The following is an 18,398-nucleotide window of genomic DNA, read 5'->3' as shown; positions in this document are numbered from 1 at the left end:
TCTTGTTCAGTTGGTCACTATGATCCAACTGACCTGCTTTCATACTCATCTGCCCTTCACTGGTGCCCTGCCAGCGTTTACCGATAACGCAGGTAGGATTACTATTCCATCTTCACCCATTAAAAAACAAATAAAAAAACCATCATAGGAGAGGAAAAAAGGATTGTTAGTGATGGAGTCTAAGAGTTCCATTGTTACCACTTACCCCCTTGGAAACCATTGTGGTTAATTCTTCTTCATTTCGTTATGATGATCCAACTGACCTGCTTTCATCCTGGTATACACTGGCAGAGCATCAGTGAGAAATGATGGGTGACATCATCTCTCACTGATGCCCCGCCAGTATATACTGATAGCAGAGACGTCTTTAACATTCAATTTTCACTCATTAAAAATCCGTTATATTTTTAGTAAAGACAGGGAGAAAGGAAAAATAGTAATGAAGTTTAACAACCCCGTTGTCGACAATAGATCTCATCACGTCTACATTCGTGTGATCCTCCCTAGAAACCATCGTGAATAATTCTAGATAAATTTGTCACGATGACCAACTGACCTAATACTATCCTCGCGTTCGGGGGAAAAGGATTGTTAGTAGTGGGGTATAACCGCCTTATTGCTAGCAATACACCCTATCAGGTAGACTTCCACCCTGGAAACCATCGTAGTTAAATCTAGTGGATTCCCTCATGATGGCCTACGACAGGTGACGCTGAAAGCAGGTTAGTTACTTGCTTTCATCGATACCTATCATCACTCACTGGTGCCTTGCCAGTGGTAATGGTATACCGTTAGCGCAGGCAGAGCTACCATTACATTATCACCCATTAAAAAAATACTGTCCTCGCTTATTACCTAGCAAGTGTTTACAGATAGCACAGGCGGGTTGGCATTCCATTTTCATCCTATTTAAAAACCAACATGGTTCTTCCTTCTACGGAGAGAGATCATTTTCACCAAGACGTTCAGAAAACGTTAGCATACTTCGAAGAGAGTGTTCTACCAGTGAAACAGAATATTTTATTTGATTACAATTATTTTAATTCCGCTACCATTAGTATGTGTGTGACTACCAACACTCGAAGACTGACCGCCACTATTACTATCAGAAGTTCCAAAATCTTCCATATTAGCCATCAATCTCCGACTGTCATTTTGTTCATGCGCGTTTTGCAATACGTGTTTCATTACTAAACAAAGCATTTTCAGGCAATTTATTAGATAGCTACTTGAAGCCTAGTGTTAATCTTTTAGCACCTAACTGCGAAGTAATAATAATATTATTTTCACCAAAAAAAACATGAGTCGAAATACGACAAAAAAAATTAATCTTCCTAGCTTGACTGATTATTTGAGCGATTCAACTTACTTAGCTTTACGAATAATTGCACTTTGTATATTTATTTTGAACTCTATCGATTAATATAGCAATATTATTTAAATAAAAAATAGTGTATAAGACATCGCAGTTGAAATATTTTTTATTAGAATAGTCTCAATACAAATTATATGGAGATTAGCGACAGAATCACGTAAACAAAGATTACAGTCGAGGTGTGTCGATTGTACGTATGGAGCAAGTATAAAGCTTGAGAGAGTTCCTTTTGTCACAGCAAAGAAATAGACATATCTAAGCAAGAACTATTGTTATAAAGAAATATATTTTTATAATTATTACCAATAAACTGTCACATATTTTATTTGGTCATAATATTCGTATCGAGCCACTGGCCCATGATTTGCTTATTAAATCTAATCTACGTATAATTATAACAGTTACAACACTAATAAAATATTGTAGGATAGTCCTTACCCGTATCTTCTATTCGCTTGACCGGGATAACAAGTAGCCTATGTCCTTCTGCATCCCAAATATTATATAATAATTGCATTACGATTGGTTGGGCCACTAAAGTACTTATACCTTGGTAGGTATATACAACTCGTATCCGTACTTATATTAAAAATATGAAAGTGGGTTTCATTTGTCACCTTTTGGTGCTTTTACGGTGTTTCTCTTTTGTAGATACCAAAGAGAAAAACATCATACACTCACCTTTTTCTGTGTTCTACTTTGAAACATATGATTAAAATAATATGGCATGAATATAATGATGCAATATCTAGATTTAGTCCAGATTTTCATATTGTCACAAAAGTATGTTATATACTGGGCGTTGCAGGTGTCTAGTAGTTGCTAAGTTACTTTCCATCTTTAGGTAATATTTAAAAACAAAAATTGAAATTCACCTACCTTGCAAAAGCCCAAATATTTATAAAATCTCCTACCTCCTTGAAATGATAGTCATACTTTGATTTGCGTAAAAGTGTTTCGGAACAAATTTTCAAATAACCAACTTTTTCAAACAATGAATTCCACCTCGAGGAACATAATCATTGATACAAAATAATTATTGACTTATTTCTAATAAAATAAGTTTAACTTAATAATTCATTTAATATAAGAAAGACAAACAAGAACAACAATAGAAATACTATCATTATTACAGCGCCTGAGTATGGCCACTGTGATGGCCACGGCGCACAGTGGCCATTTTTCATTGTGCGTGTCACAGTGGTCATATGTACACGTATAAACGTTTGTTTCTTCTTTGAACATGTAAATTGTAGAATAGACTCTCTGTTTTATCTCATACACTGCAATCTCTTAAAAAATCCGCCTGCAATTTCTTAAACGCACTATAACCTTTTGTTGTTCTCTCTCTTAAACATTTCTTAATAAATGACTACATAACACTTCTATGAGCTATTAATTTCAATGATGTATTTTTTTATATGTAAGAATCTAATCAAAAATTTTTCTATTGGTATAACTTCTCTTAAAATTAAATATCTGTAACTTTATTTATATTATAATAATCTTCACTGAAACTAATTCCTTTTAGGTTTCAATAATTTTGTTCCTATTATATTAATTATAGCGAATGACAAATATAATAGAGCCAGATAATTACGTTTTTCATTTCATTCAAACTCATTTGATATGCAAACAGCTAAAAAAACACCATCGCTTATAGAAAAAAAAAAACCTAAGAAATTATGGTATTTGCAATTCAGACATTCAGAGACTCAAAATCAACAAACTCCTAGTATATTATAGGTTACCGAAATATTTAAAACGTATGCATTTAATGTTTTATTTTCTGTAATAATTTTACAGATATAAAGCAAACAGTAAAACAAGCATTCCAAAATATGAATATTTATTAAGTATGAATATAAAGATTGTAATAAAAATTTCATTAACAACAACATAAATTTTCTTTTTCCACTTTTATGTAAAACATTTTTTTTTCCATTTGATTCGACTCAAATGTTTTTTGTTTCATTTATTTTAAACCTTCACCAGCATATGCTCCACAGAATAATGGATTCCTATTTATTAAAAGGTAGAATAGAAAAGAGTGATCTGCCTTGAAGGTATATGTGATAGAAGGTACTCCTGCGGTAGTCCCAACAATTGCTGAAAATAAATTATATAAATTCTAATAATTGTTAAAATATTCTGTAAAACTATTGCAGAATATTTCTATTTCTCAATATGCTTACATATTTTTAAGTTCATTACTACAAACTGATAAATTATCAAAAATACTGTAAATGCGTAAACAATCTATGTAATTTTAACTGAAAAATTATAAATTCATAACCTTGAATGGATTGAAATCCAATTAAATGTAATGAATTTATTTAATATCTTTAAATATTATCTATACGAGTATTTTATGACTCCACGTGAGTGATACTGCAAGCACGACTTCCTTTAATACGGATGTTTGCAAGTCTACTTATTAACATCATAAATATGAAAGTAAGTTTATTTCTTTGTTTATCCTTTTAGCATCTTAACAACTCAAACAATGTCATAAAATTTGGTATACACGTAGTATTTTAAATAAAAAAAGTCATACTAATTATTATCCTTGTTAATTAACATAATCCTAATAAAAGATAATTACTACTGCTGCCACTAATTAAATCTGATAAGTATACAAAAAATATAGTATAAAATCCTATAATGACTGGAAAGTAGCTTTCCAATATAAAAATTATTTATTATCACAGCATAAATGATATAATCAATATTTTACTAAAATAAATAGTAATGTCTAAATTACAAAATGAAAATTATTCTATTCCCAACAAAGAAATTTCCTGGGATACAAATTATTATTCTTCTAAATTTTAACAACACATACATTATACTATTTATTGCTATAATATTGTACTTACTGGCAAATAGACACTTTTATATCTATAATAACTTTTACTTTTACGTATATTTAATATAAGAAATTCAAAATTTTAAAAATAATACTGATTTTTCACTTTTTTTTATTAATTCATAAAACATACCATTTGCAGCTGCCGCTTCAGTTCCTGTTTCATCTACTTTTATATTGGCCTTCTGTAGTGCAGCCGATACGCCTAGTTTCTCTTGGCTTTTCAGGATTCCACTCAAGTCCGATTTGTTAATATCAAAAATATCTGTTACTTTTAGCTGAAATGTCAACATTACATTGAATATCGTATTATCATAAAATAAAACAAATAGTTGAGTAATATCATATTTTTACATTTTAAAATATAACTTACCTTTTTAAGAATATCGGCTAAATCGATACTAGTAGTTATTTCATGTTTTGGTATATAAAGGAAACAAGGTTCGTACTTCAACAGATCAAGAGCTGTATTAAATACATCGGGATCTCTAAGTTTTTCTGCAACTGCATTGTAGCCTTCGACATTGTTTGGTAGAAAAACTACATACGAAAAGTTTCCTCCTTTGTATGGAATTTCCAGGATCTATAAAAATATGAAATGTTATATGCAACTTAACTGAATGGTAAACATTAAAATATTTGACGTGCATAAGTGACCAAAAATAGCAGAGGGGAAAACTTTTATTGCGAGTCCTTGGCATAGTTACTTTTGTCGCATTTACATATATTCTATAGTGCAATGCTTGTACGGCCATATTTCAGTTAGAAGAATAAGTTTTGCCACTGAAATTATTGGATTCGGGTGCATAATATTATAGTTTTGTAGACATAATAAAGTACGAGGTAAGATATACAATAAGTGTCATTTTCTATAATGAATATTTTTATGATGATGCTTCTCGTGTTGCATCACCACAGAAAATAATGAGTTTCTGTTTCAATGCAGGCATTCATGATTTATACTGTCCGCTTGATAGAAAATGCTACTGCAACAGATCGTGCAGTTATTTATCCATAAAAAAACAGCTGATAAAAAGAAATAGAAGTATGAACTCCACATAAAGATCTCAAGTAAAAAATGTTGGTGATTAGCTTAATCGGTGCAGTCCGTATGTTAAAAGGCAGGTATGAGTAAATATAATAAAAGATTACATTACTTTAGAATCGAGATCTTTACTCTCCGCATATTTAAAATTACCCTTTTTATACATCATCGGTACTTGTATAGTTATGTCATTATTGACATGAAAATCATTATTTTTTGTGTCATTTGGATTAAATTGATTCTGCCAATTGCCCTGTAAATAAAAAAAAATGTTGCAAATTATACTATAATAATATTAACAAATATAATTTTCAATTTGTACTCATATGAATATTTAATTCAAATGATACTACATATAAATGAATATATAAAATTAATACTCTTACCAAGAAATAAATAACATTGGTCAAAACTAAACGCGTATCAGCGCTGAATATATCGGGCGATACCAGATTTTTTATACGATCTCTTGTTTCTTTTTCAACCTGAAAATATAAAAAAATATATATTTACCGATACATATATATGTTGTCACCAGGAGCAAAATATATATCTATATACACACGTTAGCTTAATTCTTGTTAATCATTGGTAAAGATTATGTATTCTCAGGTATGCTTTTCCGCATAGTTAAAAGCCCCCTTTCGCATTCAGGAGTAAACTGTATAATAATTATAAAAAAATTATAGATTAGCTAAAAATTTACATAAAAAAATCATACACACCCAGGCATTAATAGTGTCAGCGGCTTGTTCAGGTTTACTAAAGTCAATATTTTCCGCTTCAGCTTCGAAGACATCACGTGAATCGTTTTCAAAATTATCGGTGAGTTGATATTGTTCGTTCACATAAATTTTCGCGGCCAAATCCAATATAGCTTCTTTTTGTGACTTCAGCGAACTTATAAGCACCGGGAAAACACTTCGAATCTGTAATTATTGAAAAACATTCTAATAGTAAAAAAATATCCATGCTAATATTACAAAGAGGAAAGATTTATTATCTATTAATTTTTAATTCAAAAATTACTCAACCGTTTTAAAAAAATTTCACCTATAGGAAGCTACATTATTAATCAGTAATTTAAATTAGGTATATATTATTTTCGATCATTTTATCTGCCCGTGCAAATCCGAGCCGGATCGCTAGTTCATTGAATTATCTTTGTTAATTGAATTTGTTTTAAATTGATCAGTTACCTCATTTTTGGTCGTAAGATTGAGCGTGTTCATCAGTTGATTGTACGAATCCCCAGGATTTGTATAAAGAGCTAACTCCGCTAAAGGAATCAAAACGGAAACCGGTGACATCACTACGCTAGTTAATGGATATGTTTTGATAACTTCCTGAAATAAAAAGTTTATGTATCTAAAAATTTAATACTAAAGACAAAGAAATTGGGTACTCTACAAAATAAGTACATTTAAAAATAACATCGAAATTTCTAATCGTATGTATATATATATATGTATATGTATATGTATATATGTATATATATATATATATATATATATATATATATATATATATATATATATACTAATCCGTAAATAAATAAGTTTGACGCTTATGTCAGTGGGATCCACTATTATTAACCCTATTCTAGTAGCACACCACTAGGAAAACTAAAACATTTTTTCTAAGACTTCAAACTCCTATATTTGAATCTTGAATATTAATGAGTAGACTTAAAATAGAGAAAAATTAAAACGTATTTATTTTACGCTTTATGGCACCAATAAGGAATACAGTAAATAATTAAGGTAAATTTTAGAACACAAAAGGTATTCTTATCACAAAGCAATCCAACAACAATCTGTGAGTAAAGAGCACGATATAAAGACAAGGTTAGGTAAATAAATAGATAAATTTGTTTGTGGAAAAATACTAACATATAAGAAATTTCCAGTAAAATCGATACTTCCTTGTAGCAGAGCATCTTCATCATCACCTGTCGATGAAAACCCATTATTGAAACATTGAATTTAATCGTAACAAAACGCTTAGACTACGAGTAATGCAAGACACGATTGAGAATGTAACAGTAATTAATTACAAAAGGAATTATCAAAATCGACTCAGATTTAAAAAACATATCATATAACATATGTACACACTTAAATAAAAACGCGAGATTCGCCTTTTTTAAACAGTTTAAAAATAAATCATTCACATAATTATTTTTTTTATATAATACTTATAAGAAAAAGATCTTTAAATTTTACTTATTTATAAAATAAAAATAAAATAAAAAAAGACATGTTTAAAAACTGAAGCTTTCATAAACTTAATAAAAATGTAACTTCACACTGATCGATTCGTATATAGATGTAATCCGCCTCACAGGAACATTTTTCGTTGCAAGCAAACATTAATGATTGTTAACACCAATTGTACTAGCAAGGAACTGGCTATTCGGCGAAAGAGGTCAAGATGTGAAACGTCTAAGCAGCTAACTCGTACATGTACGCATCGATTATAAAATAATAAAACTTCAAATAAAATGTTAATCTTGATATTTATTCATTTGTATAATCTCGGTACGCAATACCAAACTCGTCTGCGTCTTTATAATAGCACAAACATTGTCACATGCACTGCCACATGGGAAGTATTCATTTGGTCCAGTGCATTTTACTAAAATCTCAATTACTACTTATAATATGAGGAATAATTTCTAAAAACAACGCGTAAGTACGTAAGTGACGAGCAAAAAACTACTAATTAACAAAAGTAGCATTATTAAAAACAAAACTTGATAACTGATGACTTAGGATATATAAATAATAATAATATAATAGACCACCAATGATTCCTAACTAAGACTAGTAAAACTATGTTAGACAAAAAAAAAATTTTACATCAATATGTTGCGAATTGCTATTAAAACCGATTAAACTGATTCATTCCCTTGAACTTACATTTCGTTTTATTTTTATTACATATATTCTTCATTTTTAGGTTTAATCGTACCTAATAGAAATAAATTCAGAATTAGAATGTTTTTTTTAGTAAAATTTTGTCCATGGTATTCAAGTGTTATGGACAGTTAACCAACATTATGTAGGGTATTATCACTAATTTACTATAACTATAAAATAATAAAAATATCTTGATAGAAAAAAAATTAATACAATTCAACAGTATTCAATATTTTAGATATTGCGTTAATTTTATACTACGTATAACGAGTGCAGTACAGTGGTACTAATTAGTAGTTTAATTAAATCGAAAATTCTGATTATTTTTTCCGTATACAGTATTTTATATACTACTTAGAACGGAATACGAGATGGCGACTTATCTTATGGGCTTATCTTATGCAAAGTGGGTTAACACTTAAATCTAAAAATGTTATTTATAAATTATTCATTTTTAAATAAATTATAATTATAATACCATGGACATAACAAAGGATACTATGTCGCCTATGATACCCTTTATGCGATGCCATTCCTGAGGACTTAAGAAAAAATTACAAGGAATTTTGCTTTATTATTCATTACCAATAATATATTATTAATAATCTTCATAATCATGTACAAAATTTCACAGAAATCATTACCTACCCAAGTGTCAAAATGTGGCAACATTGAACATTTTATTTCGCTTGTTTCATGGCTTTTTATGTAATTAGTCAGAAATATTGAAAAATAATCAATACATTTTATAATATTGTTAAACAATTCTATCATTGCTACACTCAGTAAGCTAAAACTCAGCAAATTTTGGTACGAATGTGTTTTAATAACTTACTAATCACGAAATTTCTGTATGTATAAGTACTCCAAATTTAGTTTAAAGACCTGTCAGGACAAACAGGTGACCATAAACGAAACGACAAAAAACAATATGGAATATGCATTCGAATTGAGTCTTGCAACTTTATTTTCGTGATAGATTTACAAAGAACCTTACGAGAAGTTTATCATAAACGTGAATTTTGCAAAATATAACGTTTCTTGACCTTTTTAAATTATCCTCAAATCATAATAACATATATGTATTAATTAGCATAAGTAAAAGTTCCTCCAAAATTGTAATGAAAATTAATATTCACAGCAATCTTCTTCAAATATACATTCGATTAAATTTCTATAATAACCAAGTTTACATCTACGAGTCGGCTTGCACTCTCCGTTGTTATTTGTCGGAATAATTTGACAATGGTAAACTCTGCCCAAGGCTTCACATGTTTGTGGCGGACAGATTGGAGAACATGGATTGTATACTTCATTTTGTCCAAAACATTTAACTGTAATAATTCAAACTTAATTCTTGTGGTATTTGTAAAGACTGTATTATTGTAAATTCTTCTATCTCTATATAGTTCTTTTGTTTCTTTGTAACACTTTATTGTACAGCAAAGTTTTAAATTATAGAACACATAGTTCTTAAGAAAAATATAATTAGTACAACGATGGACTTATCCCATAAAATGGATCTTTCCAGTCAACTTTTGAATATTAGTGTTTCTGTTATAGGTATATATAATAATGTTTTTCTTTCCATAGAAATTTTCTTTTTCCTTAGCTCTTAAACTCCAAATCAATTGAATCCACAGGCATAATATTGACAGACAGAGTAAACTTGCATATAAAGGTCAATATAATTTATTTTTAATAATTTGTGTGGACAAAAACCAAATTCGGGTACTAGTAAAATGTATTTAAAATTTATCCCTTTATCTTATACAAAAGTCATAAAATATAAGAAAAAATGCAGTTAAAATAAATAATAATATTATTATAAATTTTATCACTTGTTTAAATATACGTGCAGCTGTACAAATAATGTAATATTATATTGTTTACTGAATCACCTATTGAAATACTGAATGTCATAAATTTGATATCACATTTATAAACCAAATCGATGTTATGTCAGTAGACATGAAAATTATGAAGCAGGTGAAAATTGGCATACTAAGTAAATATACAAAATAAATAAAACAGAGTCCAAAAATGTAACAAAAACGACACGCGTCGGAAAAAGTCGTTTGTTATAAAAGAGCTAATTAATAGACTAATTATTATAAAAAGGCAGACTTTTCAAAGTTCTAAAGTTACATTGTTTCCGTTATTCTAAGAGCAATTACTTAAAACCTAGAGGCTAGATTAACTAAACAACGGAAATTACATATAATACTGTGACATTTAATTTAATTGATTTAACAAAGTCAATTTATATCTAAAATCAAAGAATTATTGGCAAATAATACAATAAATTGTTAATAATATTTCTCCTTTATTAAGGTACTGTACTATTTGTATTTATATGTACACGTACTAGTAGTAATAATACTTTCGAATACTGTAGGAATATATTAAAAAAATAGTTTTATACATAGATATACAATAAATAATAATATTATATTATATAACATTGTTTTCACCTTTGCTATTTAGATTTTCGTAACTGTTTTTGTTATTTCAATAGAATAAATTGTTCGAAGTTATTATTGAAAAACTTTTCCGTGGGACCTTTTTGTAAAGGAATGAAGCAGGCGACGTGAAACGAAGACATAAAAAGAAAAATGTGTATACAAGTCCGATTTTAGAAAAGGTGACTTTTATTTATATTAAAAAGGGGTTATAAACGTTGGAATTGGGTACCAAAATTGTCTAATGACATTTAGTGCGTTTCAAGAATCACAATGGTTTATATAAATAAGACAATATAAAATAAGAAAAAAAAAATATTTTTTTAATTCATTTAAATTACAATGGACTATATTAGTCTATCTATATTCTAGTCGAATTAAATGAAATGATAATCCCGTCTGTGATTTACGTTGACGTTGTTTTTTTATTTTTTTATTGGAAACGGAATAATACAGCTTGTGCTATTGATACATACTGATAGGGTACCAGTGAAAGATGAGTTAGGTTCTTTTTAATGGGTGAAAATGGAATAGTAACCTCACCTGCGCTATTGGTATACACTAGCGGGGCACCATTGAAAGATGATAAATAAGGATGAAACAGGTCAGTTGGCCCATAGTGAAGAATTCATAAAAAATAAATCAGGATAGTTTCCAGAGGAATCGCGTAGAGGTCGATCTGATAGGGTGTATTGATAGCAATGGAGCTGTTAGATACCCAATACTAACAATCCCTTTCCCTGGATGGGTTAGGTGAGAATAAAAGTAGGTCAGTTGACGCATCGTAACAAATTCAACAAAAACTAATCACAAATTAGTTAAATCTTGGAAAATATTAACCCTATTAGGGTCTATTGTTAGTAATGGAGTTTATGGCGTTGTCAGATTTTTATGCAACTTCGAATGGCAAACAAACTCACGTACCATCTAATGGAAATCGGCAACCGTCTCCTAAAGAATTACTTGATCTATTGTCACAATTTTATTTGGATTTAACCACGATATTTTCTAAAAGATGATCGCGTAAAGGTCGAATTGCCAGGGTATATATATTGATAACCATTGATCACTAAAATTTGTTGTGAAAATCCTTCCCCTTTCTCTCTGTCTTGAATTCAATTGATTTTTCGTCAGGATTTACAAAGGTACATCATATAGATAAAACAATTTGTTTAATGTCTTTAACTTATATATACATACTAAAACTATATGTACTTATGTAATTATTTACTCGAAAATTAGAATACAAATAAAGTGGTACCTCGATATATAAGTGTTTTGTGATACGAGCCGCCGAGTGACCAATATTTTGCTTTGAGGTGAGAGCAAGATTTGAGATACGAGGAATCGCACACTAACACCGCTGCACACGACCCCAACATGCGGGGTGGATGTTGGTGGCTAACAATTTCTCCCACCTTAGACTAACACTTAAAAAAAACTAAAATGGATTTTTGTGTGTACGGATTAATAGCATTTCAATTAATTTCAATGAAGAAAATTACATTGAGATAGGAACAAAGTTACAGAACGAATTAAACTCGTATGTCAAGGTACCACTGTAATTACTGAATGTTCGTACAACATACACTACGTTTAAAAAAATATAACTTACATTTAGTATCAGTCTTGGAATGTGATGCTGATTGTGATGCTGAATTCGATGATGATGATGAAATATTTACTGAGTTACATTGTCCTGAACCTAAAAAAAACATGGACTTCAAATATTATAAATCTTGTAGTTCACTCCTATCTCTAGATATGATTTATCACATATATAGTAACAATAAGTCACAACATAATATATAATGACAACAAGATCGACTTTAATAAAAGCTATGTTTTCGATTTGTGCACAATATATACTTATAAAATCCATAATTCGCCAAACAACAATATTTGCATTTCTTTCAATTAATTTTAATATGTTGAATACGAAACATGATGATAAAAACTCTGTAGCATCTAACTAAATTGATGGCGTATTAGCTACAAGCATTTATATTAAAATGAAATGAATAACTCTGCGACGAATTTCTAAGAAAATATTATAGCAATTGTTTATTTGTTTTGTTTTTTTATTACCATAGATAAAGTAATACATTTGTCTGTGCTATTACAAAGTGTATTTCTAATTACGTAAATCCCGTATAAATTCTAGTAAAAGAAAAGAAAAGAGATAGACAACTACCGTAGAAAATCGACTTTGTTAATATTTTAATGGAAAACATTATCTCATGTAAAGTTATTTGATACTAAATGCAATAATCACTAATTAGTTGTTAGTAATTAATTTAATTGATAATTTGTTGATTAATTAATCACTATAAATACTGTACATATTAATATATAACATTAAAAATTTAAGTATGAAATGACATTGTAACTTGAATAGTTTCTAAAACAGCTATGGCACTCAAAGATTCTAAATTCCTAGTTCACTGCCCTCAATCTAATCAATTCAATTTTAGCGTTACCATCCGTGAAATATCCTATCTTATAAATTAAATTTACACAACACACAGCAAATATCAAGTGTTAAAATGAGATAATATTGCCAACGACATATTTGAGGCAAAGTTACTGTTTTTTTTTTTATATCTACGATCTTTTAGCTGTACTAAATATTTAGAATGGATTGTATGAAAATAAAAAACCAATTAAGTTAATAATTTTTCTATTATGAAATATAAATAAAGAAAAGTAATAATTAAAAACCGATAATGGAAAATAATTATTACAGTAATTATTTTATAATGTATAAAGTTCAAATGCATTAAATTGAAAGTGGCATTAGAAGTTGTATTCGTACCGTGATGGTTGAAACCCTATATAATTTCATTAAAATTTTATCTTTTTCTATACTACACCTTTAATGAAGCGACAAAAAAATCTATAATAATAATAATAATAATAATTCTATATTTAATAACAATTCACACCAAGTTACATCTACTAGCCACCGAACTAGGCTGAGCCTGTATCTCAGTGGTTAGTTAAAAACTTCCTTTGACTTAACATAAGACGGTACAATCTAAAACATAAATACACTCATTTGCAATGTTCAATTTACTTTTGGTGCAACATTGTTAAATATGGGTAGCATCATATTATTTACTTACAATATGATGCTACCCACATTTAACAATGTTGCACCAAAATCTATATATGAGTATAAATCAAAATCCCGAACAATACCAACAATATTGTAAAGTGTTGTTGATGTTTATTTAAAAATTTAGAATAATAGTAGTTAAATAAATTAATACGTAAGTAGAGATTATTATTATAGGTACTAGACAACGGATAAACATATATTTTTTTGTAAATATATATAATACATATTATACAAAGATAACACCAATATAACAGATAAATAAAGTAACTGATGTTGTGGATGTAACCGGTATTTTATAATTGTTGTAATTGAAATAGTTGATATCATTGTATATAGTTGTAACATTTAGTCTATAGACGACGGTTACAATTTTCCATCAGGTAGGCCGTCAGCTTTTTTGCCATTCTAAGTATAAAAAAAAACGATGTAATTGATACAGTTAAAGTAGTTGATATGCATAGTTATTGTTATTGAGTATTTGACGTTTTTAATTTTGTTAATTTATATGTTAATATATTTTAATTAATTAATTATTTATAGATCCACGAATTGCGTCTCCGACCTGATTGGTACTTTCTGTCAACAACAAGTGTAAACATAGACTTTATCACATTGCCTTAACTCTCAAAAAATTATAATTCATAATCCACTTAGCAAAAAATAGCGAGTACGACATTAAGTCATTGCAAGCGAAAATCACATTTATCATTTATCACACTTGATATCAACGTGAAAAAAAATCACAAAGTGATAATGAATTAAATTTTATAATAATTCCCATGTGTAGGTAGCATACATTACTTTCATCTAAAGTATTTTTTTACTTACTGCACTGACTAGGAAGAACACATTTTCCAGTGTTATCATCCAAATAATAACCCTTTTTACAATCACATCCATTTGGATAACACAGCTGGATGCATGCTTTAGGTTCATCGCCTATATCGGAGCAATGTTTATTGCAATTTATTCCACATCCTGAAACTGCATTTTCGTCACCGCCACACGACGCTGTAATTGTTTTTATTGAAATATTATAAATCTACTTATTTATTACACACTTAATGTATTATTACGAAACTGTTCTTCATTTATATTCATATAGCAATATTTATTTTTAATCGAAAAATATTTGTTAACTTAAAATAATTCTACTAAAATGATTAAGTTGATCGATTTAAGGTAATGTAAAAAACTTATAATTACTTACAATAAACAACATTTTAAGATAAATAAAACTAACTTAAATATTAATTAAATAAATAGTGAAACAAAAGATTTTATTTATAAAAATCAAAATATTCGAATGTATATGTCTTAAAAAAATCTATTGACAAAAAACATAAATATGTAATATCAGTTACGTATAAAAAATTTACCAACTTAGTAACTATGTATAAGAAATAATATTAACTTATTACAACTTACGACAATTTTTTGAGGGTATGCAAACGCCATCACAGTTTCTAACGTAACCAAATTTACATATACATCCAGATTGTCCTGGACAACAACCATCTGGTAATACATCAGGACAAGATAACGGAAAACCTAAATCAGAGCATCTCTTTGCTCTACAAACAGTATCAGGACAATCCTCATATTCCTCATTTTCACCGCATGTGTCTAAAAAAAAAAATACCAAAAAAATATAATAAGATAGAATAAGGTATCAAAAACTCCGAGCAGGCAACCTCGACCATTAACATCAGAACAATAAAAGATATCTATAATAAACCACATTTTTTTGTAATAAAATACAGCGAGATCCATCTTCGACCTTATGGTCACTTCCTAACAGGTGAGACAGTAGTCAATCGCGAGGCATTTCTATAAAGAAAGAAAACGAAAGATGCGCAGAAAATCAAAGTCCAACCAACCATCTCTTTGATCTATAAATGGAATTGCTTAGACAACTATTGTATTTCGTTTCACATCTTGACTAACAATATAAATCTGGACATTTCTTTGTATAATATCTAAATAATCTATGTCACAATTTTATCTCATATACACAATAAGTGTTACTACATTGTAATAGGTGCCTTACCCATAAGACTCAACTCTAAGAATAATGTAACTAATATCTAGACAGTCTACGTACAAGTACATACGTGTCATTTTCAAAGTTAAAATGTATCAAAATAAGAAATAGACGGTACTGAAAACCTCAAGCTCTATTTTTAATACATTCCTGTCATTAATACATGTAATTGATATACACGATTCAAAAATTATGATCCAGGAAAAATTTAAAACAGACCTTGTTACAATACTAATGATTCTTAGCATTTGTCATTGTAAACATTAAAGGCATCGTTTGTCGTATACAAATAATATCGTATAAAAGTTTCACATTCGTTGCAAATTTATTACAGTTGAAGTTTTGTTTTCTCTTTTTATTTACTTAATATACTGTATAGTTTTGTGAAAATCGATAACTGAATTAAATAACCTGTATTATTGTATAGCCATCAGGCCTCCTTAGACAAATTGCAACAAGCTAATATATTTCTAAAAATAAACTAATAATATGTATAATCACTATAGTTTTTTTTTTTTTTTAGAAAAAAATAAAACAAAGTTTTAAAATATGTTTAATAAAAATTTACATTTAATAAACCTACACAAATAATAAGTTGCGTAAAGCAACTTATTACTCTATTAAGTACTTACATGTCGAAGACACCAAAATCAACACATTCACCGTAATGGCAATAAGAAAAATTATTTTCAGCATTACTACCAACTCAAAAAACACCTGACAATGTAAGTATTAAAAATACTAATTACCTACCTCTTATATAGCCATTGTATTGTTATAAACGTGCAGTTGTACTAATAAAGATGTTGTAGGAAAATAATATTTTTTTAAATAATATAATGTATGTACATAAACGAGAACTTATGTACATAATAAAAGTGTTGTTTTTATAGTTTTGAGATCAATAGTAAAAATTCTTTATAATTAAATTACACGACATCTTCGCTAATTCTTACCCGATAATTTATTAATGTTGTTGCAGTAAGATTTGATTTACATCAGATACGAGTATTTATATCAGAACATAATAAAATAAAAAATCCTCCAGTGAAAAAAGTAATGAAACTGATTAATTAATTATTAAATATCTATTAAATATAAATATTACTTAATTTTTAAATCTCTTTTTTTCTCCCTTTTCTTAATATTCTGCTTGCCTTATTGTTGACTGGTAGAGAATGCCATTAGGGGTTTTTTTAATAGGTAAAAATGGTATGATAACCCCGCCTGCGTTATCAGTATACGCTGGCGGGGCACCAATGAAGGATAATAGGTGAGGATGAGAAGACAGGTCAGTCAGCCCATCGTGACGAAAACGATAAATTAGACATGATAGTTTCCAGGGGAAACCGCGTGGAGATCGACCTAATAGGGCATATTGTTAGCAATGGGGCTGTCAAACTCCATTGCTGATAATCTCTTTCCCCCCCGGCCATTAGAAGTAATGTCTTTCATACTTTACTATAACTACGCACTTACTTAAATAATATAATTGTACACTGTGTAAAATTATAGTTTTCTATTTATTTTTTTATAATCTAAATAGATTAAATTCAAACTAACATCACGACATACTTATACTACTTCTCAGTATATTCGACACGTTCTTAATTTTTTTTTTATTTGCACCAATAACAATTAAAGGACACCACAATGTCAATCAAGTAATTAATTATTATCTATTAATGTATATGAAAATGTTGGCAATACTGTTTTCTTAAATAATGGTACGCAATAACTTACATCCACAGTTTCCTGAAGTTTCTTAAAGTCAGTTGCACTAGCGAGAATCTAAATCGAGACATTAATTATAAAATAAAACATCTATAGATTGATTAAGTTTAAGAAGTTAACATAGCAGTTTGCTAGTGATTAAACAAATTCTAGAAATAAGAAGTTCTCAAAGCCTTCTTTATTTTCGAATAAAAAAAAAGAGGAGGTTCTCAATTTGTTTGTATTTGTTTTTATGTTTGTTACGTCATTAGTTATAAATCGATTTGGATAATTATTTTTTTATCCGAAATGAAATACCTTCAGTTTAGTTTTTAAATAGAAATAACTGATTTTGCCACAGTTGAAGTCGATTTTTTTTACGGAGCAAAATCTACAAACACATGATTCTGTGTAATAATATTCAATGGCAGATGTTCATTGTGCACATTGTATACAATGATAATAACATATTATATATAAATATATATATAATTTAAATTATAATAGTAATGAAAGGTTGAATAAATTCTGCGTAAAAAAGCAAATATTTTCATTTTTATGTGTCCATGAAACTTACCGTCTATTTATTTATTTATTTATGTACACTTTATTGCACCATTTATAGAATAGTAAACACATTTAACTGTAATAAGAAATGATACAAAAGGCGGTCTTATCGCTAAGCAATCTCTTCCAGACAACCTTTGGGTAGAGAAACTTACGTCGTTCATTAGTATATATTTTTTGTTTGTGATAGAAAAAAATTTTCTATACAACTACTATATCCTAAAATTCTCAATAGTAAAGCAATATTTATTATGTTAATTTAAATATTAAATCTTAGTTCT

At 28.6% G+C, this 18,398-nt stretch overlaps 1 protein-coding gene across 2 annotated transcripts; it reads right to left on the bottom strand.

The window, feature by feature from the left end:
• Nucleotides 1-3,207: 3,207 nt before the first annotated feature.
• Nucleotides 3,208-16,568, bottom strand: LOC113511776 (antichymotrypsin-2-like). 2 transcript variants are annotated; one of them, XM_052894989.1, is made up of 12 exons: nt 16,470-16,568; nt 15,222-15,419; nt 14,622-14,804; nt 12,288-12,377; nt 7,182-7,240; nt 6,489-6,635; nt 6,015-6,218; nt 5,676-5,774; nt 5,402-5,542; nt 4,618-4,827; nt 4,378-4,522; nt 3,208-3,484 (listed from the first exon to the last, which is right to left on the bottom strand). In XM_052894989.1, the coding sequence occupies exons 1-12, from the start codon at nt 16,531-16,533 to the stop codon at nt 3,351-3,353; spliced, it is 1,674 nt and encodes a 557-aa protein (XP_052750949.1). In that variant the 5' UTR covers nt 16,534-16,568; the 3' UTR covers nt 3,208-3,350. The 2 variants fall into 2 exon arrangements, with proteins under 2 accessions (XP_052750949.1, XP_052750959.1); XM_052894999.1 differs by lacking the exon at nt 12,288-12,377.
• Between the last annotated feature and the right edge of the window lie 1,830 nt (nt 16,569-18,398).

This window comes from Galleria mellonella, unplaced genomic scaffold, assembly GCF_026898425.1.
Source record: "Galleria mellonella isolate WM207_F2 unplaced genomic scaffold, CSIRO_AGI_GalMel_v1 utg117, whole genome shotgun sequence".
Taxonomy (NCBI): Eukaryota; Metazoa; Arthropoda; class Insecta; order Lepidoptera; family Pyralidae; genus Galleria; species Galleria mellonella.
The sequence above is the reverse complement of the archived record's forward strand: the minus strand, read 5'-3'. Positions and strand labels throughout refer to the sequence as shown.

Excerpts from the sequence above, each read along its gene's own strand:
- LOC113511776 (XM_052894989.1), bottom strand. The coding sequence starts at position 16,533 with ATGCTGAAAATAATTTTTCTTATTGCCATTACGGTGAATGTGTTGATT. Across the intron at positions 14,805-15,221 it reads CATACCCTCAAAAAATTGTC|CGTCGTGTGGCGGTGACGAA; the intron begins GTAAGTTGTAAT and ends AAACAATTACAG. Across the intron at positions 5,775-6,014 it reads CTGACACTATTAATGCCTGG|GTTGAAAAAGAAACAAGAGA; the intron begins GTGTGTATGATT and ends TTATATTTTCAG.